The 24299-nt window shown below is 36.7% G+C and overlaps 1 protein-coding gene across 50 annotated transcripts in view; it reads right to left on the reverse strand.

The window, feature by feature from the left end:
• The window catches only part of NRXN1 (neurexin 1), a 1110734-nt gene that overhangs the window by 12268 nt on the left and 1074167 nt on the right, over nucleotides 1-24299 (reverse strand). For 30 of the 50 annotated variants that reach the window (XM_025992632.2, XM_072741183.1, XM_072741194.1 and 27 more), the window contains one exon: nucleotides 13409-13496. In XM_025992632.2, the coding sequence (XP_025848417.1) occupies nucleotides 13409-13496 (88 nt within the window). The remainder of the gene's footprint in view (nucleotides 1-13408; nucleotides 13497-24299) is intronic. The other 20 variants (XM_072741157.1, XM_025992633.2, XM_072741184.1 and 17 more) reach the window with 1 other exon arrangement.

Raw genomic sequence — 24299 nt, forward strand, 5'->3', positions numbered from 1 at the left:
TGGACAAAATTACACATAGGCAAGTGATGAACAGAAGATCTAAATGAAAATTAAATGTAGGACAGGGCGCTTGTTTCATTAGAATGGAAGTCAAAACAAAATAAGGAGTTTTTTTTTCAATAAACTTAGAGGAATAAAGAAAGAAATAGTGATAATGTGGTAAATATATTTATTTGGGAAATTTGCTAGTGAATACAAATTTTTAGTCATTTTTTAGTAAGCAATCTAATAATATCTATTAAAATTTTAAAAATATTAAATTACAGGTGGATGATGGGTACATGTGAGTTCATTAAACAATTCCCTGTAACTTATTATATGCTTGAAATTCACAATGATAAAAGTTAAAAAAAAACCAAATATTTTAATCAAACCTCAGTTTGTGGAATATATTCTATATAATTAAATATACCAGCACATAAATATATAAGTACAGGATGTTTGCTATAATGTTATGAGAAGGAAAGAGAAAAGTGTAAACACTTAAGAGCTTGACTACAAGGCTATGGTTGAATAAATTATGGCATACTCATAATCTAGAATTTTAATAGAGTTGAAAATAGGAGTTAGAGTCAAATTTGTTGACCTTAAAGAGACCCCTAATATATTAGTAAAGGAGAAAAGCTAGTTTAATTCATATAGCATGTGCCTACTTCTGTAAGGCAAGAAAGAAAAACAACCTTATATTTGTATACTTTTAATAGGAACATGGTGAAAGATATATGAAAGGTTCATGTCATTACAACTGGTTAAGGTATAGCGGTGGGAAAAAAGGGGGAAATAAAATAAAGTAGAAAAATCTAATTAGGGCAGCCTAGGTGGCTCAGAGGTTTAGCACCGCCTTCAGCCCAGGGCCTGATCCTGGAGACCCAAGATCACATTAAGAAAATGTGAGAGACCTTTGATTTCAAAGTTGTAAGTAACGGTAATACCCAAGTGGGCAAAACACTGGCAGTGACATCATAAATATCATTCCCTCGATACTTCCCTAACTCCCAGCCCCTATGATATCTTCAGTAAAAGAAGGAAATATGATATTTATTTAATGAAACCTTCTCCTATGCTTAGGCAAAGTTGGATAATTTTATATCAATGTAAGTATCATATCTGCATTTATTTTCTTTATGCCTCCAAGTAATAAGCCACTTAATTCCAATGACTAAGTCACTAAGTTATTTTAAGTCAACCAAGTTAGCAATCTCCAGTTTGGTTCATTTGGGTGCCTTATTTACATCAACATCATCTGACACCCATCTCACTACAAATAGTTGAGAGCTAATTTGGAGCTCTTTTCTCAAAATAAGCAGAATAGTTGCAGAAGTTTCTAGGGTACTTTTCAAGACTGTTACTATTGAAAAGGAAGTTGAAAAGAGCCTCATCAGTCAGGTCAAGCATTCTATAATTATTAAGCGAAAGAAAAGCCATATAGGCAATAATTAAGAAAATCAGCTTCAAAGCTAGGGAGCCTAAAGAGTCTGTGTTTTTCATCAAAATGTGTTAAATTTCAGAAAATGCAACAAGAGCTATATTTTGAAATGTAGATTATACTCTCCATTACTGATTTTTACTCAACTATACTCTTCAATAGCAAAATAGCTTCTTTTTCTGGCAGCTCATTGACTAAAACATCTAGGAATACACAAACCCAGAAATCCCTTTTCTTAAGATGCATTTCACGTTTTTACACGCAGAAAGTCGAACAACCAATCTTTACAAAAACCTAGAGGATTCATTTCAAAGAATCTTCAAGTCTGGAACTAAGAGTTTAGGGGGAATCTGGTTTATAGGAAGACAAAAATGGCATCAAGAGTATACGTAGGGGATCCCTGGGTGGCGCAGCGGTTTGGCGCCTGCCTTTGGCCCAGGGCATGATCCTGGAGACCCAGGATCGAATCCCATGTCGGGCTCCTGGTGCATGGAGCCTGCTTCTCCCTCTGCCTGTGTCTCTGCCCCTCTCTCTCTCCCTCTCTCTCTCTCTCTCTCTCTATCATAAATAAATAAAAATTAAAAAAAAAAAAGAGTATAAGTAAATGGGATCCCTGGGTGGCTCAGTGGTTTAGTGCCTGCCTTCAGCCCAGGGCCTGATCCTGGAGTCCTGGGATTGAGTCCCACATCGGGCTCCCTGCATGGAGCCTGCTTCTCCCTCTGCCTGTGTCTCTGCCTCTCTCTCTGTGTCTCTCATGAATACTTAAATAAAAGCTTTTTTTTTTGTTGTTAAAAAAGTATAAGTAAAGTAGTGAGGAATGTGTGTGTATGTGAATACTGTAGCCTTCCTTCTGGTTTTCTGATAGAAGTTGCTTGTCATGTTTTTTTAGTTTTTGGTAGGTTTTTTTTACAAATTACACTCAAAGACAGGGTGTTTGAAGAGCTCCAGAAGAGCTTTCATAATACCTTGGTGTTAGCTTACTTAAGTATATTGTGTTATCAAAAACCCGCTTTCTTAACTTCCTCCCAAATATTGCATAGATTGACCTTCGGTAGATATATTTTCACATGACTTAATTGTCAACTGCTATTCAATGCGACTGCTATGCCTTCTCACTCACTGTGAGGCTTAAATTTCTTATTTTATTCAGTAACAACTGTTACTTTTACTGAATTATTAGTACACGGTAGGCTCTGTGCTGTTACACTTTACACACATTGTCTAATTTATGCCTCCTAACAACTCTGTGGTACAGGTGTTATTACTACAGTATAGGAGAGGAAACTGACTCTCAAAGGGGATATGTCATTTAGGCCTCACAAGTAGCACAGACAAAATTCCAACCCAAGTATTTCTATAGCTATTTCAGTTTTATACATTCAATGTGTCTGCATTTATGACCACAGGAAATTTGTTAATATTTTCAATGTCATCCTTTCCTATAGAACTGGATATGTTAGGCTTCTTTTCTACACAGTTATTGAGCTCTAACCCTTCCAACTCGACTCTACTGCACCTGCTGCCATTTATCTGTCAATTCCGATAAAAGGAATTTGCATTCCCACAGAATCTTAGAGAAGCAATGCAGAGTGGTAAAAAGAATATTGGACACTGGGTTCTAATCCCAACACTGCACCTAGCTGTAATAATCTATGATCCCCTGATAACATTTTTTTTTCCATCACAAACATAATGGTGATCCATTATTTACCTCCCAGGGTCAGCAGGAAAATCAGATTGGGTCAAATAATAAACGTGAAAGCACTCAGGGAAGGATAAAGTGCTATATAAAAACAATGATAGTCTGATCTGATTATTTTCCCTGTGTCTTCCACACTAAAAGTATGGAATCAGCAGCTGTCCCAACAATTAGACACTTCTGCACTATGTACTGCATGCCATGTGTCAATCAGCTGTGATGGTGAACACCTAGGACATTTTATTCTCGGGGGTCACTGTATTCAGGGACTTGCCTAACATGAATGGAATCCCTGGGAATTCAAGTGACAAAAAGATCACTTGATTCACAGGGCATGTTGATTCAGGCCATTAATTGTCATGCTGCATGTGGAACCTGTTTCTGTTTATCTGCGAAAAATTCTGTCTTTACAGATCAGTGCTCTCTGGCTCCCATGGTTGGAGTGCATTAAATTTCTCCCTCTTTCAGAATTTCATTGTGATATTTTATATTTGTATCTATCATTACATCAATCACCTAAGGCCACACTTTAGTAGTCACTGACAGCGAGGCTCTTCTGATGAGGTTTTATGTTTCTTTCTAAAATTGTTAGGTCAGTTCTTTGCTCCTCCTTCCTTCCCTGCTCTGGAATTCTGTGGTGTGCTCTGAGTGAAACACAGAGTATCATCTCTGCTGTAGAGCTGTATGCTGGGTGCTAGGTGTGCTGCTCCTCCACCAGGGTTCCTGCACACCATCTGTAGAAGTCCAGATCATCCTGGGTTAAATAGGGCAGTATGTAATTTTCCTGATTTAACACTGGGTCTACTCACTTTGGGTGATCACCTTTATATTCCCATCAGAAAGCTATTGCTGTCTCAATTTTCTTTTGTTGGAGAAAGTTCACATTCTTTTTGGTGAAAGTATAAGAGCTTAGGTGAGAGATTAGCCAGGTTCTCCACTGATCTCATCAAAGGAAAACATGTCAAGCCTGGAGCTGGGAAATATGGAAGGGAGGCCGCCCATCAAGGGGGTTGGGCTGGGCATGTGGCCCTCAGTCTGGTTATGTCATGTGGCCCCAACGACCTGAATGTCTTGGGAGGAAGAAGAGGCAGGAAAGCTAATCATTCCTTCTCTCAAGAGCTCAGCAGGGCAGAGACCCACATTTTTTTCCTCAAAAAATAAGAATAAAAAAAGAATAAAAAAAAAATAAGAATAGCAGTTGATATGTGCCCTCTTTCCATACTCACAACCTAAATTTATCCCAACGGAAGCACGGCTTTTGTCTTACTAGTTTCATAGTGGCTACTGAGAAAAGTTTCATGCTAATAGAACTCAGAAACACTTTAAAAAACTTTTTAGGTGTTAAAGTGCCAATTACTAATGTTTCTCCTTCTTGCCAGTGGATATAGGTTTATTTCCATTTGTAATACGGTTTATTCCTCAGTTAAATTGCCAGTACTACTGATAAAAGTTAATTTATATTATCAAAGGTTCTATGTGGCAGACTGAATGCTAAGTGCTCTACATGCATTTTGTATTTTATCAGCACAACAATGTCATGGGTATTTAACATTATTCAAGCTATTTTGCAGATGCAAAAAGTCAAGTACACAGAGGTTCAATGCTTTACTTTCGATCATACGATTACCCAGCAAGTGGCTAAACTCAGACACTCTAACTTCCGGAAGTCTGCTCAAGGAAATGGAAGATTTTAGCACCCTTGTAGATGTGACAGCATTGGTGCTTTTCTTTCTACTAGTTTTCTTTCTTTGCTGGCCTCTGTCTGTATTGGCATCTTTGATACATCTTTTTTTTTTTTTTAAATCTAGAAAATTAATAAAGTCTTCTTGTCTTTCTTATTTTATTACCAATGCCAAGATTTTGATAACACTGAGATTGGGTAAGGAGTTTAATAAAGATGACAGTGACTGAATCAACAAGTCTGATGACCGGAGATGAGACTTGCAGACTAAAGTCTAATGTAGCATTTGCTGCTCTTTGGAGCACAGGAACCAACAGAGAAAGCATATGGCTCTTCATGGAAGCAGCATGCCCTGTAAGTGCAGTGTTCAGAATATGCTAGGTTACCTCTGATATGATTAATAAAATACCAAGAAAACACCACAGGAAAACAATTCCATTACCCAAACAGGTATTTGATATAAATCACAAGAAGACCTGGTTTCATCCTTCCTGGATTTCCTATTTCCATAAGAGATAGACTTACCCTATATTTTGCTGAACCTTCACCACATTTCTTCCTTCAGGGTTGGTGAATAATTTTAAAATGACAACAGAGGCCTTACGGTATTTTAGCATTTTCTAATAAGGACACGTGATATGAAAGGTTATTAATATTTTAAGGTTAGATACATGTAGATTGAGTAAAAATTTATTGTGTCCTCATTATTGGATTCCTCTGTTACTTAATAGAGGAAGGTTCTGTGTTAGCAGCCACATACTTTTTGCAGACTTTCAAGTAAATGCTTAATCTATCATAGCAAACTCACTCATTTCTTAAGTAATAATTATAAGCAGCAAACCATGTGTTAGTAAAGATGTTGGAATAGAGCCTACTCTCTCTAACATCAATAAGGACTGTGGCTCATCTTTTACTCAGATCAAATCTGTATGCCTTATGAGGGCCCTACCAGAAGACAGAATTATGCATCTACTGGCAAGAAAACAATGTTAGTAGCAACAGGTCCTCCACTCACCAGTGGGTTTATTATAATTATTTGTTATACCCTCAGTATGTGCCAGGCACGCTGCTAATTACTATGTATGCATCATCTTCTTTCAATCTTGTAACAATTCTATTTTCTCCATTTTACAGACTAGGAAATTTTGCCTCAAAGGGACTAAGTAACTTTCCCAAGATGGGGAAAGGCTGCAACTCAAACTAGTTCTATCTGACTCCAAAGTTACAGCCAGAACTAATATTTGTTCCTTGTTGCTTATCAGGATTCTTACAAAAAGTTCTTAAGAGCTTATCTAACATGTGGCAATAATCCATTCTATTTTAATGCTAAAAAAAAAAAAATTCCAGGGGTGCGTAGGTTGCTCAGTAGGTTAAGTGTTTGCCCTGATCCCAGGGTCCTGGGATTGAGTGAGCAGCTCCCTGCTCAGCAGGGAACCTGCTTCTCCCTCTCTCTGCCCCTCCCCCTGCTTGTGCTCTCTCTCACTCAAATAAATAAAATAAAATAAATCCAAAATCAAGAAAGGCCAAAATAGTTCACACTGAATAAAAATTGTGTTCTGAAAACAAAAACCACCTTTTGTTTATTTATTTATTTTTTCCTACTGATTTCCTGGTAGGAACTAATTTTGGTGAATGGAATTGGTTGCCTTGAAACAGAGAATCATCTTCACTACTAAGACCTTAATATTCCCCACAGCTTGACCAAACTTTAGACAGGCTTCTTTCTGCTTCTAGGCCTCTGGCCTCCCTTTCTTTGGCGCATATACTTTAGAAAACTTGTAATTTCAAATCTCTTCTCTGCCCCTTTGATATGTAAATATTTAAAAGAGCCTCTTGCTAGTGTTACAACCCAGGATTCTATTCCTCAAGAACCTAAGAGCTGTCCCTTTGAAATATAACCTTCAAGAGTGATAGCTTCCCATCTTCCAATTTCTGTGGGAAGATAGAAGCCTACTTGTAACACTACCTCCAGTCATGAAGATATTTGAAGGAAAGGTTTACTTTTCCTTTGGGTGAAGCCAATTAGCAAACCACATGTGGTCTACGATCCCTCTATGGAAGCTCTTAACAACTTTCCAGTCTTCTTTTTTTTCAGTTGAGTTGAGTTTGAGGTGAGCTCAGGGTGAGTTCTGGCCTCCATGTGTTACAATAATATTGAATGAACTTTCCTTGCCTGTGTAACTCTCCCCAATGTAATTTTTGTTTGGACATTGCTGCTCTCAGAAAAACAGGGGAAAAGCGAGTGCAAATGATGTCTAATGACTTTCTTCTTCTTTAACCACACAGCATTCAGTTTTATTCTATTTTTCTGGAAAATTTAATTTACACGGGAAAAAAATGGTTCCTACACCAGAAAGTCACACACTAAAAATCTACTGGCCCATCAGTGCCCCAAATCTAGGTGCTCGCTCTGCCCCTTTAGGATTACCTGGGCCCTGACTCTATATGATTGGTACTCACTGTGGCCTGATGCTCAGGAGACACTCTAAATGTCTCCAAAAATGATGTTTCCTAATTAATGCTGTTTTTCTGGCTACAGCTCAAAATTTCCATTTTAACAGCAATGTATTGGCTATTATGGCTAATTAAACTTGCTTTTGAATAATTTCATAATACATACACAAAATTTAAATGTAGCACAAAATTATCTTCTAATCAGGCTCTAAAAATATGATCTAATAAGTGATATATTCCTTTAAATGATTGTGATTACTTATTTAATGAAAAGATGCACCTTGTTCAGTATACATATCTTTATTCCTAATGTGGTTAATGGGATCACTTCAGTAGAAATCCTTTGATCTTTTCTCAAAATAGCACACTGGAAAACCACTCAAAATTGCATGGTAATTGCAGCAAATTTAGCCTAATGAATAGTAATACATGTAAAGGACCTTTTGCCATCAAATTTAAATTTATGCCAGCCATGGAATTATTTAAATGAACATTTTAAAAAATTAATCCTATATTTGTGAGGTGCCTGAATTCTAGAACAATCTTCTGCATTCCAAGAAATTAAAAACCCACCTTTTCTAAATTAGAGAGCTTACTAGCTCTCTCATATTACAAAAAGGAACTTAATCTCTCCGAATCTCCCTAGCTATGAAAATACTTCACAGTTTTGCAAAATAATGACATATAATGAAGTACGAAGGACAATGATGAACACAGAATAAATCTTCACTAAAAACTAGTTATTACTGTTATCTATCATTATTCATGTAACCTGAACCCCAATCAATGTGGGGCAATGTGATATAACTGATGGGCAATCACAGGTATTCTTTGAGGAACTGTACTGATCACCTTATCCCCATTAGTTCAGCTAATGTTTAAGAAACTGCCATAGAAACGATGATCCTTTTCCTCTATAACTACCCAGATTTTTATTAGCAAATTTTTCTTTTTCTCATTAGAAAAAAGTTTGATTTGAACGTGGCCCAATATCCTATTAGCTACCTTCTCAGTCCCCATTTACAAACATAAAGAGCATAGACGAATCATTCTAAGCATTAGAGATTTAAGAGAAAATTGTCCTTCCTAAGTGTGCTCCCAGGAAACAGGAAGCTGGCCCTGTTTTCTCTGTAACAAATGACAGTATAAAGTTATTCATCAGGAAGCTCCTATGCCAAAGAGGATCATTATCTTCATTTACAGTCTTAAGTCTTAGATATAATCTTAGATGTCACCTCTTCTAATTTCTTCAGGAGTTTTGAGAAAAGGGTCTGTTTTAGAAGAGGGCCTCAAAACTAAAATGTATAGACAGAATTAAGGGCCATTTTGGAATGTAAGTGGTTTGCAAGGCTGCCATTTTGTCAGCTTACTAAGTGAATCAAAAACATAAGATTTCAAAGAACTCAGTCTTGCAAAGCCTTCTCTTTATGTGAAAAAAAAAGACATTTTAGAAAATATGTATATTTACATAATACAAACTGTAATAACAGTACACACTCATATTGCATGTATTATGACCAAGACACTGTTCTACAAAATGCTTCAAATATATTAATTCATTTAATCTAACAACCATATCTCTAGGCTGAGGATAAAGCACATAAATTGCAAGTCCTTTTGAGAAGTGTGAAGAAAAGGTCATACACTTGTCACATGTCCAGGCGGCTGAAACCCAGCATTTTAAGGCAATGTGACCTAGTTGCTTATTCTAAAAGTTGGGGTTCAATTAGACCTCCTATGTTGTATAGCCACACTCTTATATTCTAAAACACTAAATTTATACCAATGTGAAGTTGTCACCCAATGCTAGCCATGCAGGACAGTGTGACTGGAATCAAGTATAATTGAGTTCCATGTGTTCTCACCCAGGGGGTGACTCCTGATCCAGTTTCAACATGCACACTTCCCATCAGGAGGCCTGAGTGGTTTCATTAGTTGCCCACCAATTTTCAGCCAGGAAAAGTAACAGCATTACGTAAAAGGGAAAAAATAGCTTGAATATTTTTTTTTATATAACTGAACTGGGAAAATGAAAAGCAACCATTTATTCTCTATTTAATGCCAGGGATTGCAGTTGGTGCCTTAAATATATTTGCTTTAATTCTTGCAACAACATGAAAAATAAGTGAATATTTTAATGTCAAAGATGAAGAACCTGGCAATCATGAAAAATAACTGAAAAAGCATGTGACATGGAATGAAAGATGGCTTTCTGTACAATGAAAATGAAGGTGCAAATTTTCTATTTCTATTCCCAGTGGTTAACAGCAGTGGGTGGTAAAGTAGGACTCAATACTACTTAATCAATGGTGGAATTGACAGTCCACCAAATATACAACTTCCCTCTTCTTTAAGAGTTTTGAGTGGAGCCACAGAGTAATTCAAATTCATCAAATACTTGATAAAAGGTATAGTTTACTTGTGTTCAGACAGATTTTTCCTGTCTCATTAATAGCCTTAAGAAGGCACGTAAATGAGCACAACCCATTTTCACATAAGAAGCCTCTTTTTTTCAAGAGAGGGTTCATTAGGGTGATTAGAGAGCCTTCATATGTAAATATTCAGGGATCCTGAAAGACAGTGTGAAATACAGAGAAGATTTGGGCAACCCACCTGTAAAAGTAATTATGCATCTTTTTACAAAAATGTCTTCTTTTGTTGGGGTCCCTGGGTGGCTCAGCAGGGTCCTAAGGTCAAGCCTGGCAGTGGGTTCTGGACTCAGCAGGGTGTCTGCTTGAAGATTTTCTCCCTCTGCCCTTCCTCCCCACTCTCTCAAATAAATAAATCTTTTTAAAAAATCTTTCACTCGTTTAAGGAATAGGAAAAGTACATGGCAGATAGATCTATTTCTGAATATTTAACTCAGTATATTACATTCCTATAAAAATCAGTTTCCCAAAATATGACCTGCTGATATCTGACATGATTTCCATCAAGTTATATCTAACAATAAAGCCTAATAACAGCAGCAACTATAATTTTTGTCCATGTTATTTTATGTTTGTATTCAAGATGAAAAGCAAGCAAGAAAAATATATTTAAGAAAACCACTACATCAGTACATTGAGAAACAAAGATGTGCAGGAGGGGCATCCTATAATGAAATAATATTGGATTAGAACATGTTTAAAAAAAACCAAACACTGCTATTAAAAAAGATGGTTGGAAAATAGAAAAAAAAAACATATACACTAAGGATTTTATAAGAAGCTGTCACACAGAGCCAAGTCTGCCAAAAGAGCAACATTGCATGCATTATTAAAGATAGGTATGAAAAAATCATAGGGAATTAGACAGAAAAAGCCAATGTAGAAAAGAGCTCTCACTTACAAAATGCAATGTAGAAAGAGAAAACATTCATGAACTACATCATCAAGACACTACCAAGGAGAGGTAAGATCACAAGTGCCTACAGAGATAGATGACATTGAAGCAACTGAATTTGAAGCTTAAGCTTTAAGAGACTTGATGAACTGAAAACTATGGACTGTGGAAAGAAGGACCAACGGAGAGGATGGAAAGTTCCAGTAGACTTGGTACAAGAGTACAGAAGGCGCTGTCATCACACGTAGTTAGTAGCTGCTGTACCTTGTACATTAGACAATGGACTCTGATGTAGTGGGAGAAAATTAAAGTTCACAAAACAAATCCATGCAGGGGGCAAGACAAACAAGGTTCCTGCTTCACGGAGCTTACATTCTTGGGCGGATGCAAACTGTGCATTAATGAACAAGTAACAAACAGGTAAGCAAAAAATATTCTTTCTGATAGTGACAAGTATGGGGAAGAAAATGGAACAGAAACATTGTTTAGAGTATGGCTATTAAACTGCTCCTCACTTTCCATCATGCTAAAATATGTCACAAAACAGACATAAGTCAGGTGAATAAAAGGAGATGGGATGACCAAAAGTTATCTCTCTTCTTCTCTCCCCCCACCCCATCCTGTTCTTAGGGCTGGTGTTCCCAGAGAAAGAGAGACACAGTAATTTAACATATTTATTATTTATTTATTCACGAGAGACACACAGAGAGAGGTAGAGACATAGGCAAATGGAAAAGCAGACTCCCTGCACGGAGACCAATATGGGACTCCATCTCAGGACCCTGAGATCACGACCTGAGCCAAAGGCAGATGCTCTACCCCTGAGCCACCCAGGTGACCCAGTAAGATAGTCACTGAAGAATGGTTAAGCAGTGGCTATAAGAATTGGATCATTTAGCTGTGCTCAAGAGGGAAAAAAAAGCAACAATTTTAAGTGCAGTAAGAGTTCTCACACTGAATTTGCAAGGTACTCAGGGTGAGGATTCCATATATAAAGAGGATGATGGTCTACAGTCAGTCAGCAAAAGAAAGATTCAGGCCAGAGGAAAACCAAGTACAATGAGTACTGTAATTAGTAAGAATCTATACCATTTTCAGCACTATGTTAATATAATGAGAAATACTGCAAAAATCAACATTCTCTCAAGAAAATGTTAATTGGGAAAACAAAATCAAAAATAAACACACACACACACGCACACACACACACCCCAATGTACAATTTAACACCAGATTTTGTTTTATGAACAATCAATGCTGGAGGATCTCAGCGAAAATCAGATATAAAAAAGAATGTCATGATCGGGCATGTGGAAGTAAGAGAAATAAAGAACAAAGAAATGTAGGGAAAGAGAAGGCAAAGAAGCGGGGTTGATGTAATGCAAAAAAAAAGAAAAAGAAATCCCTTTTTTTTTTTTTACTAACACAAAAAGAATGAGAATACCAGTTTAAAACAAAACAAAACAAACAAAACAGGCAGGAACCTAGCAAAAGGGCCCAGAATGGTGTCATGAAGTGACCCTATCTGTCCAGACAATCTAAAAAGAACTGTTGCAGAGCCCAGTAAACTGGAGAAATGGAATGGAGGATCATCAAGGTTTTAACCACATTCTGGAGGCTGAGAATTTTGATGGGTGGGGTGGGGGCCAGAGGAAGGAGGACGAAAACATGACCTGTCTGTATCTCCTGACCTCCTCCTGCTGAGATGTGACTGGGAGTCCCTGCTCCTTGTGGCACCTGGTAGCTGCTCCAAGCGCTTAGAGTATGTGGCTACAATCAATGGGACATGATATTCAAAAGGAGACACAAGATATGCATCCTGAACCATTTTTGTAAATCCAAATATCAGAATGAATGGATTTACTTTAAAGTGATATTCTCCAGAAGAATATGAGGTAGCTATTTTATGGTGACATGATGTTCTTCTGAGATTCCACGTGACGCTACAGAAGTCACGAGCTAGCTGACAGTGGTTAGCCTCTCTTCAATCTCAACTCACCTTGTTCACCTACACAAGAAAATTACTGACTTTGAAGAAGCACTGCTTTACAGAGGAAACTAAAAGAAATGACCCTGACATTCGGTATTACGAATATCTGGAAGCAAACCCAGCCTATGATTCATTCATTTTCAGAGTTATAGCCACCACTTAGCGGTACAGGGCTGCTTTGGAAACCGTATTTTTGTGTTAGGCACACCATATCACAAAGAAGGAGGAGAAATTATGCACCAACTATAGTTAAAATGCATCAGCTTAAATTTTAGGGAGACGCGGCAAGACTCCTATATTTCTCTATTAACTATATCAAGGATTCTACCTATGGTTTGTTTTACTGCTGCCATAATACTCTTACTTCTGAAATTCAGAAATTTATCACTTAAGATAATTTGCTGGCAGAGTGAGTGGTGGGGACGTTTTGTCAGTAGAAAGGTCAAATAATTTTCCACAATGCACTGCAATTTTTAAGCTTTACAATTTTACTATAGGTGACCCAAGGGAAAGCTCATTATACCGTTATATACAAAAATTACACTGTGAGTTAATGGAATGTGAACGGTAAGGTAGCAGCCTTGTGTGCTGTCCCCCACTGCTTTTTCTGAAATATATAATCTTGGTGGGTTTTGGTTTTCAAATTTGTTTTTCAATAAATGTGGGGAAATTTATCCACATAAAAAGCAAAACCCGGTAACTCACAATGAGGCACTGTTTAAGGGGGGGGGGGGACTTCTACGACATAAATGCAAAGGCTCTTCTAAGGACTATAGCATGCAACAAAGACTTATTAGAGTAAAGCAAAAAAAGTAAGAAAAAAAGTCGACTAACCTAACCCACCTGAGCTCGGCTCACAGGGGTCAATGTCCTCGTCATCGCTGGGACATTCTGCTGAGGCCACAAGGATGTCATCTGTGGTCTGTAAAAGAATCACATAGAGCAGATTAATTGAAAGGGACCTAACAGATACTCGCATCTTTATCCCAATGACAAATGAAACCTCGTTCGTGTTTTCCTGATAGGTTGAGAAACCAAATTCAGGATTTCCCTCCCTGAGGAGGCAGAGCCTACATTTTTCGGCCTACTTTGGATCTCTCGTGGACGTATTTGCATATTGTGAAAACCTGATTACACCTTCTTCTGCATAAGGACACGGAAATGGTGGTAGCCAACTTGTAGATAACCATCCATTCTCCCGCACAGAGAAGCTGCACACAGTGGCATACAGAGGTTTAAGACAACCTGGCACAAGCAGATGATTTGAAATTTATTACAACCCTGGAGGGCTACAAAGTATGCATCAGTAGGCTTTATGCAGTCCTTGTACTTGGCTTCCTAAAAGCAGAACAGCTATAACCTTTTATATTCATGACCAGATAGAATTTGATGAATCTTTGAGATATAGCTTGTCATTATTAGGAAACGCAGATTAAGTAGAGGATATATTTCACCGACGCATTAAAGGGAAGCAAACATAGTCCATTTGAGGAATTGTGTGTGTAGCTTTCACACCTGATTCTTATTTTGGCGATATTCAGGTAGCAGGTATCGTTTCACCATTGTCCTTTCATCATTAAGGTTTTGTAATAAATGAAAAGCGTATGGGGGGAGGATATTTTATGGCAAAAAGGGATAGAGGTGACAGTTTTCTCTGTGACGTTCTAGTTGCTTCATTGCACTTACGGCAAAAAAGATAACCATCACTGTAATAACAAGGAGAGTGTGTAAATCCTAGCAGTAAGCCACATAATCAACACATTTACAAGCACCGAAGGTTGTTCTTTATGGCCACTTACAAGGAGCAGTAAACTCAGCATAGGTATCGCATAGAGATTGTGAAGGTTTGCATCATACTTGGCTAACGCTGAAGTAACAAAGAATTCAATGTATAAGACAGAAAACATCTCATTACATTGGCTAAGGATTAAGCGGATTATAGTTGTTTAGGTGATACTCAGGACCGCAACACTGATGAAGTCCTTATTTAAAAACAGAATTATAATAATATGGATCCTATATTAAAGAAAAAAAGAAACATGGTATGACTTACTTCCATTACAGGAGTACTTAGTAAAGTATAAACAAATAAATGTTAGGAAAATGGTGTCATTTTGAAAAATGATGATGAAGGGTAATACACTTTTGTGACAAAAACTTGGCTTAAAATTCTTTCAAGGCCAGGGTCTTTACTGAAAAATAATTTGTTCAGATGCTAACATTTCATGATGTAACTTTAGATAAATACAAACATTTAAATAGCATTTTGACATGGTTTCATGTTATTTTGCTCTTAATTCCCCTGAGAGATAGTTGGGCGACTGGATTGGTTTATTTTGCTGCTGTTATTTTAAAAGAGGAAGTTCTAAGTTATCAATTTTCCTGGAATCGTAATTGTTGATGTCAGTGACAGCTACCAGCAATTGGTGTTATGGTCACGCAGGTATCTTTCATTAAAGTGAGCTTTAAAAGGCAAAACCCATCCTCCTTTTGGCACCAGCACATTTTGCAGGATAACATCCAAACTGACTTGATAATAGCAAGTTATTGGATTATGAGGTCTTGCAGGTCAATTGTTCCAATTCACTTCAGACAGATTATCAGTTTTTTAAAGAGCCAACTTCAAGTGGAAAGCTACTTCTTTCTCAACCACAGCAGATACTCTTTGAAGTTACCTTCAAGGTTACAAGAGAATTTCCCATTTCCCTTGAGGAATTGTAACTATATTGATGAAATCAGTATAGGGTTGTTGTTCTGTACTTGACAGGGGGAGGAGGAGGATGGGAATAAATCCCTTTATCCTGTGCCTCTCATCCCAGCAGTGATGCTGCCCCCTTTCTCTTCCTTCACCTGAGACTGGAGGGGCATTTGGCAATGTCTGGAGTCATTTTAGGTTCAGCTGGACTGGGGGCTGGTGGGGGGCTGTCTGCTACTATTCAGAATCTAATGAGCAGAGATGAGGGAAGCAAACATCCTAAAATGCACATGACAGCCTTTCCACAACAAAGGATGGTTTGAGCCACAATGTCGATAGTGTGGAAGTTGTGAAACTCTACTTTAAAAGTGTCAAACTGGTTCTGAGCCTCATTTTTCTCATCTGAGAAAATATAGCAAAAGAGGGCATAATAGTCCTCTTGTAAGGATTAGTCAGAAAAACTAACATAGGACCACGTTGTAAACGCTTACAAAGGTTGTGATATTATCAACATTACTGTTACTATTTCAAGCAATGTAGCACCAATTTAATCTTTTTTGCACTATATTTATAGATAATATGATTTTAGATATTGAACCAGAAGTTGTACATGAGAATTATTCTCAACTTTTCAGATCTCATATTGATACTTATATTAAAATAAAATAGATACATTGGTACTTTGTTGAACTAAGCTTCCACCTTTTACTGCCTAGGTTTACATTCTGAATTAGAAATCAAACATCAAATATAAATAATAAAGGCTGCTTCTTAAAATAAACTCACAGGCAAAAAAAAATGTGTGTGACTCAGTGGATAGTGTTTCATGAAGACTAAATTTTTTAGGGCACACAAGTTAAATTTTATTTTAAAAGTTGACCTATTGGGCAGCCCAGGTGGCTCAGCGGTTTAGTGCCACCTTCAGCCCAAGGCGTGATCCTGGAGACCTAGGATCAAGTCCCACGTCAGGCTCCCTGCATGGAGCCTGCTTCTTCCTCTGCCTGTGTCTCTGCCTTTCTCTCTCTCTGTGCCTCTTGTGAATAAATAAATAAAATATTTTTACAAAAAGTTGACTATTTTCTACATTTCCACAGCACACAGAAAGTGTGAGAATGTTCTCAGTGTTATCTTTCGCGAAACACAGTACCTAAAATAACAAAAAAAGGTCATAAAATAAATAGTACCTTCTATAGCCCTCCTACAGTAGAAAAAAATCACTGTACAAATATGACCCTACCATAAAACCATATTTTAGTTTTTAATGTGCTTTTCCTGATATAATGAATATATGTTCTTGTTTTCCATATTTCTTCTCTCAGAAATGGAAAACCAGCAATAGTCTTCTGAATAAGAGATCTCAAATCAATAGATGCCTTGACAGAAATCATCACTCTACGAAAAATCAGGAAGTAGCTCAAGTGTACGAAAAAAAAATCAAATTTCATTTCAGAGGCTGAATTAGCTGAACAATCTTCTAGCCAAAGCTGTGTAATTTAAATTTAATTCACTGTGTTTGGAACTGCCTCTCTATGACACACTGTTGGGAGAGTGGTAGAAAGAAACTCAAATATGTCACATTAATCAATTCTATTCTTCAGTATACTTTCTCTGATGTTTATAACCTTTTTCAGAAAAGAGACAACCTGCTGAAAGAGACAGAATAGTAATCAAGCAAAAGCATTAGCTTTGCATAACTGTCCATTTAGATAAATGTCCCTAACTATGTATTTAACCTCTCACAGGTCAAAGTGCAATGCTGTTCTTCCCTAATTCAGAGGCCTGTACATTCACATGGCAAGCAGCTTGTTCAAAATGTCTACTAAAAATACCTAGGTTTTCCTTCGCTTTGGGGTAAAAAAAAAATGATGTGGACAGAATTCAAGAAATAAAGGCACTGAAACTTAATTCATCATGCTCTATGGGAAAACACCAACATGTTATAGGATACAAAAATGTAATCAGGATGGGGGAGAAAGAATGTGTATAGCAAGAAATTAAACCAACTCATTTAACTTATTGGACAGCCAGAGTTATTAAGAGAGACACCATTTGGTGGGTGAGAAAGTAGAGAAACTGGTGTATTTTTGTTCCTTCTTACTTACTTACAGGCACCACCCCCCCAACTTTACTGTTGGAATTTGCATATTTACTTGCTATCACTTTTTAAAATACAGCACAAATGCATATCTGGGTGGTGAAAAGATATGATGAGAGGAGAGGTAAACTTAGTGTGTAAGGTTGTATCTCTACTAAGAACAGTCTGATGAAAAACACCTACAAGAAAACTCTATCAGGACACACCTGCTTTGTTGAGGAAAAGAACAAACTCCCACCATGCAAAAGGATGTCCACTATGAATTCGATATCCACAAAGGAATTCATAATTTACTTTAAAATTGTGATTGAAACTTTGTTTCTAAACAGCAAGAGTTTATCTGGCCATATATCCAAATACAATTTTGAAAAATATTGTCTCAAGCAATGGTGCTTCCTTGTATAGCAGGATTTAGCCTAATGTTTCACTACTCTGGTGGATATTTAAATTGAATTGATTGAGCCAATGATTAAGTTGAGAATGGAGCTAGCTAACATGAGACATGTTTTGCTAATTGATGGACATTTGTTCTTGCTGATACTTTTTTGTCTGTGTGAAGCTGTTCTGGAGGAGAAAGCATTCGTGTCTGGCTTTCAGGACTGAATCTGATCGTCTCTCCAGAAAAGATTTATTGCGAGGCATGTTTCCACGAAGAAAAAAAGTCAGGATTCAGAATTAGTGTTACAAATTGCCCAAGCCAAGGTCCAGTGCATTGCACTGATAAACCTATAAGACAAGAGGTTTCTAGGGATTGGGAGAAGTGACAATTTTCAGGAGGAAAACTGCAGGAAAAATAACGCAGTTGTAATACGTGTATACAATTTCCAAACCATGGGTCAATTTGGGCAAATCAAACCAATAAAGAAAGAAATCAGATTGGTAATTTTAGTTTATTAACAACCCTATTAAAGGTGCAAAATGAGTTTAGACACTCTGCATAGATTCCATGGTAGTTTCCATGATCTCAATGAAGCCTTTGGTTCTTATTTGTGAATTATTTCTTGAGTAGTAGATGCCATATAAAGATGTCAATCCCACGGCTAGCTAATATAATGAGAATAAAAGCAATGAACTGAGATCCAATGTGTGAAGCATGAATTTTTAGCTTCAGCACATGAATAACAAAAAAAGTGAGGATCAATTAGTTACCAACAAATATAATACACCTCATCTATGCATAGCATTTTCTGATGGGCACAAAATATGGTCACTACCTAGCAGGGTATAAATTGTGGTTACTACCTGCAAATAACTTATTGTGCCTACTTAATTCTAAAGCATAGGAACAAATCACTCACTCATACAAATAACAATCAATTCAATTCAAATGGCTTGTTTTTCTTGAAGTGCAGCAGTGCTCCCATAACTATTACTTCATTAAGTATTCACCAACAACATGCTTATGCAGAATGCTAGTGGAGGTGCTATTATTCTGAGCATTATAGTTAAGTGCTTGCTCTAAAAAAATAGCCATTTGTACACTCATTTACCCAATTTGAATGTTTGAACATTGGCATTCATGAATATTTAGGGCAAAGCTTAAATATATCTGAAAACAGCCAGCTTTCACATTTCTTTAATGTTTTTTTTTTTCCCAGTTGATGCCTTAGGTTATTACAAAAAGTGACCATAAATCAGCTGTCTGCTTGGGGAAAAGACAGACTTGAAAGCCATTCAATTTTCTTCAAAAATTTTTTGACTATTTAAAATGTATGCAATGGCTCCAGAACAGTAAAAGTGGGTTGTATAGAAAAACTCCATCATGGAAAAGAGATCACATCTTACTCTTTTAATATGCATTTTTATATGCATTTGATATTGGTCATCCTAACAGGCAAAACTCAAAGGGGAAGTTAGGAATGAGGAAATAATGTCACAAAAAGTAAATATAAATAAAGGAAATATGGAAGAAGGAAAAGAACTACATTTCTGCTTAATCTAAAAAAGAACATCATATTTTAGTAAAGTTATGCAAAGTAGCAAAGCTGCAAAAAAGAAACCTGGTGTCAGAAAACCTGAAATTAAATTTATGTTTTAAAAACGGTGGTATATCTCTCGTACAACTTCTTTAAGCCACTGATGACCTTTATGGTCATATTGCATTTCCATTTTTAGCCAAAGCAATGTCAGAGAACTGGCCAAAAGATAAAACTAAAACACAGTGTAAATTTTCAGATAGGTATTGTAATAATCTGTTCTTTTGGGTTCTTGTTAATTAGAATTTGGGGGTATAAGACCTGTGAAGACTACTGGTAGTGAAGCGGAGGTTCTAAAGGGGAAACTGGAATACGCATGTGATCTGTTCCCTCTCTACTTGATGTGCTTTGGGACAAAGCACTTTCTGGAATATGTTTGGCCATTTCCAAATTAAATGAATACTGACAGATGTTTACAATGCAAATCTAGGCTTTTAGCTGAGTCAATATGAATCTCTACTCCAACTATTATGACTGAATGAACTAATTTAGTCACACAGGTTGAACTGAAAATCCTTACTGATAATAATGCCAAAACAGATTTTTTATCAGTGTAAAATGCCAGTGATGGAGAGTTCCAACTAACATGTCTCCAAAATTCAAGCTTTCATTGTTGGCATTTAACATGTTAGGGGTAGAACCATGGTTGAGTCAAGCAGTCATACATCTCTTGCAACTGGGCCAGACCTTAGTGATCATTAAGTCTAAACTCTTCATTTTCCATAGCAGGAAACAGAAGCTCCAAAATTGTTTTTGTCTGAACACAATTACAGTGCCAACTGATGGCAAAAGTATGAGACTAAACCGACCTCAATAGATTGTAATTGTCTCTTATCCTAGCCCAGATGACTTGTATCTATCCATTCACCATCCATCCATCCAAAACCATTTTGCTCTTTCAAGGATATGATATGCTCTATAAAGATACATGATGAACTGCACGTAAGATATATTGAAAGGTGGCAAAGGAGATTATTGGATTTTAGACCAATAACCACTAAAATTGTCATAAAGAAAACACACACAGCTAATAAAGGCACCACTTGATATGACAGCTCATTAAATAGAGAACAACATGAATGCCAGTGTTCAATTTTTTAAATCTTGTTATAAAAATCCAAATACTGATGTAATAGTAGTTACTCTGAAGTGGTGTAAACCCTGAATTGTTTATTTACTTGTTGTAAACTTTTCTTAACTTATGTGTTTAAAGACTTTTTAACATCACATCTCTTGTTTTTACACAAAATGCATAACTAAATTTTGGGGGACAGAAAGAAATATAAATTGTTTAATATTTTTCTACCTCTTCTTTCTTCTTGACTTAGAACATTGCAGGCCATTTTGGCTACAAAATTAACTCAATAAGGGGTACCTGGGGGGTTCAGTTGGTTAAGTTGGACACTTAATTTTGGCTCAGATCTCAATTTCATGACCTGAGAGATTGAGCCTTATGTTGGGCTCCATACTCAGCTCAGAGTCTGCTTGAGATTCTCTCCTTCTCTCCCTCCCTTTCCCTGCACTTTCTCTCAAAACAACAACAACAACAAAAACCTCAATGAACTCTCTTTGTCCCTTTTCTCATTAATCCACCAAGGAAAAACCTTCCAACTTCCAAGTTCTCCCTTATTAACTACTATTTTCACAACATAAGCTAATGAGATCCTTATTTTTGTCTCTCTCACTCAACCACCATTTGGGTTTTGTCAAACTATCTCTTATTACATCCTGGAAATAAATAAATGGAAGTGGTCATTTATTAATAATACTGGCTACAATCTAGAAATGCATTCACTGATAAGGGCAGTCTCATTTACATGATGACACTAGAGTTAGAAATTCAAAATCAAAGATATAGAGAGAACCACAGGAAGCTAGTACCCAAAACAATTCTTTCCTACTAGGTAGTACCAAAACAAATGTCTTTTTGATAGGGCTTTAACCTGGGAACATATGAGAACTTCTATTCCACACAGTGCTTGAAGTATGGAACAGCAAGAAATAGGGATGTGGTTGGAAATGAGGATGACTTAGTTAACAGAAAATTAATTTTCTGATTTTTTTTTGTCCTATGAATTGAATATATGTAAGGTTCTAAATTGGGCGTTCCCAAATAGGCCAATGTAATATATGTAATATATATAATATATAATATATAACGTTATGCATGTAAGTATATACTATACATATAAATATATATACTATATATGTATATATAATCATTTGAATATGTGAATCATAATAACTTCTCTATCTTACTGGAATGTTGTGGGGATCAAATTTGAGAGGAAATATGAGAATTTCCATGATGCAGTGCTTATATGTTATTATTACAACTAATAAGGAATTATTTTTGTCCCTCATATGACACTATGAAGAATAGTTCTGGGGAGAGCTTAAAGAGAGCAGCTGACTATCCACTTAACTGCATAACTTTCACTTTCATGTCCTGAAATCCTTTTGTCTCCTCAAATGAATAGGATCTGTTTCATCCAAATATTCTTTCACATAAATGCTGCTATTCTTGGGCTGATCCCCTTTATACTAGGATAGGATTCATTTCAGCATTGCTTATTTAGGGTAGTGTACAAGAAAGGTAGTACCAATCCCCAGCTGGCACTGTCATTCCTCCTCTCCAGGCCTGATCTCCTGGAGAGTCACCCACACAGATGCAGGGACACTGGAATCCTCTTGAGTTCTCCTTACTCACTTTCCTGGGACCTAAAAGATGTGGACTAGATTTACTTTATCTCTATATCCACTGTTACTTCTAATGTATGCCCTATTTCATCTAGAGCATTTAAATGAGCAGATAAGTAGGAAGAACAGATCACTTAGCAAACACTGTTAATTAAAGGAGAGAGAGAAAGAGAAGGAAAGAGGGGGAAGAGGAGATGTCCTTTAGGTGTGGTCCCAGCCACACAATGCTCCCTAGTATAGTGATTGTATTTGTAGTTACAACATGACACTGCTTATGCTTATGTCTTCTGTATAGATTAATAAAACACTAATGAACTAACAACTAATAATATACTGATTAAATATACTAATTAACTATTAACTAATAATATACTAATTAAATATTTTCTTAGTACATCAAAACATTGGAGGTATTTGCCCTTCCAAATTATGCTGAAGTCTAAAAGTCTGGGAACCGCTTATATGTATGTTTCTTTATTTATTTTGTGTACCTCTGTGGGACACAGTTTATGTCCACATTTAGCACCCCCAGAATATCTATCACAAGAGTCCAATAGAGTTAATTTAAAATGTCATCACCAATGATTGTGGTGAATGGTTTTATATTGTAAATATATATAACAATGTCATATACCTTAAATGCATACAGTTTTTATTTGCCATTTATACTTCAATAAAGATGGAAAAAGTCATTACACTCTAAATCTGATTTATCTTCTTTAAATGTCTGCAACATAAAGACTTTTATGAAAATAAGTACAATTATGAAAATTAAATTAATAGAGTTGAAAGTACATGATTCATTTTTATTTTAAAAATAAAAGAAATATTACACATGACACTTAAATTGTTAGAATTATGTCCAATAGCCTTAATTCCTGATGGCCATCTTCTCTAAGCTCACTACACTGAGGTATATGTTTGTCACAATTGCTCATTTATAACAGTTCATTAGGTCTCAAAATAAGAATGAGCAAGTATAGATTATTTTCCAGGAATATGACTGCTAAGAGTGGGAGATGAGAATTGTGGCAAAATCACACTTTTTCAAAGACTTTATCTGCCTCTAACATCTCTAGAAGTGACAATGAAACTTTATAACTGGTTTCCACATTATACCTCCTGGCTGGAAATTTATGGTAGAGAAATAGCAAGAAGTGACATTATCTTTAACTGAAAGGAGAGAATTACTGGAAGTTAGAAAGAGGGAAAAGCTAAAAATGTCTTGCAATAAGTTTTTCTGCCTGTTTTTATGAAGCAATCCTGCCCCTTGAGAAAGTAGTAAGATACAGACTGCTTTATAGAAAAAAGGGAGAAAAAATAGTTAACTATCATTCTAGGTGCTCCTCTCCTCAAGTCTGCCTCTCTCCCCTGAACTCTACTGCAATAGTCTTTCTTTGTAAATATTTTTGTTTGACTGTAAAGAAACTATACCTTTACAATGTTACAATATCTAACTATAAGATGAAAGTCTTATTTTCTTTCTGAAATAAATTACAAGGGTAAGGGTAAGGGTAAGGGTTGGCTGAGACCAGCCTTCAAATTCAGACCAAGAAATATGTGTGGGACAGAACACAAACTGAGATCTTTTGACTGATTCTTCTATGAGTTCTACTCATTCATTAAATTCATTCATCTACTTACAATCATTCATTGAATACCTTTGATTAATAAGGAGTTATGCAGAGAAGGAATATAACAGAGTTAGACATCCTTATCTTGAATTGCATGGATAACTTCAGATGTGCAACAAATGGAGGCTGTCTATGAGCAGAAAGTTGCTCTTTGACCACTGAGCATTGAAGAGTATAGATGTGAGAGCTAGGCAGATAGGGCTGAAGTCCCAGCTGCAGCTTATTAGCTGAGTGAATTTGGGAAAGTTCCTTAACTTCTCTAGATTTCTTCCTAAGTACAATGAAGTGATTTACACCTATTTTGCAAGACTATGAAGAGTATTAAGTTCTCTAGGGGTAGGGATGCCTGGGTGGCTCAGTTGGCTGAGTGTCTAGCTCTTGGTTTTGGCTCAGGTCATGATCCCAGGGTTGTGGGATTGAGCTCCGCATGGAGCCTGCTCCATGCCTGGAGAGAGAGAGATTCTCTCTCTCCCTCTCTGTCTGTCTGCCCCTCACCCCACTGCATACTCTCAAAAGGAAGGAAGGAAGGAAGGAAGGAAGGAAGGAAGGAAGGAAGGAAGGAAGGAAGGAAGGAAGGAAGGAAGGAAGAAGAAAGAAAGAAAGAAAGAAAGAAAGAAAGAAAGAA

This window comes from Vulpes vulpes, chromosome 16 (genome assembly GCF_048418805.1).
Source record: "Vulpes vulpes isolate BD-2025 chromosome 16, VulVul3, whole genome shotgun sequence".
Lineage (NCBI taxonomy): Eukaryota > Metazoa > Chordata > Mammalia > Carnivora > Canidae > Vulpes > Vulpes vulpes.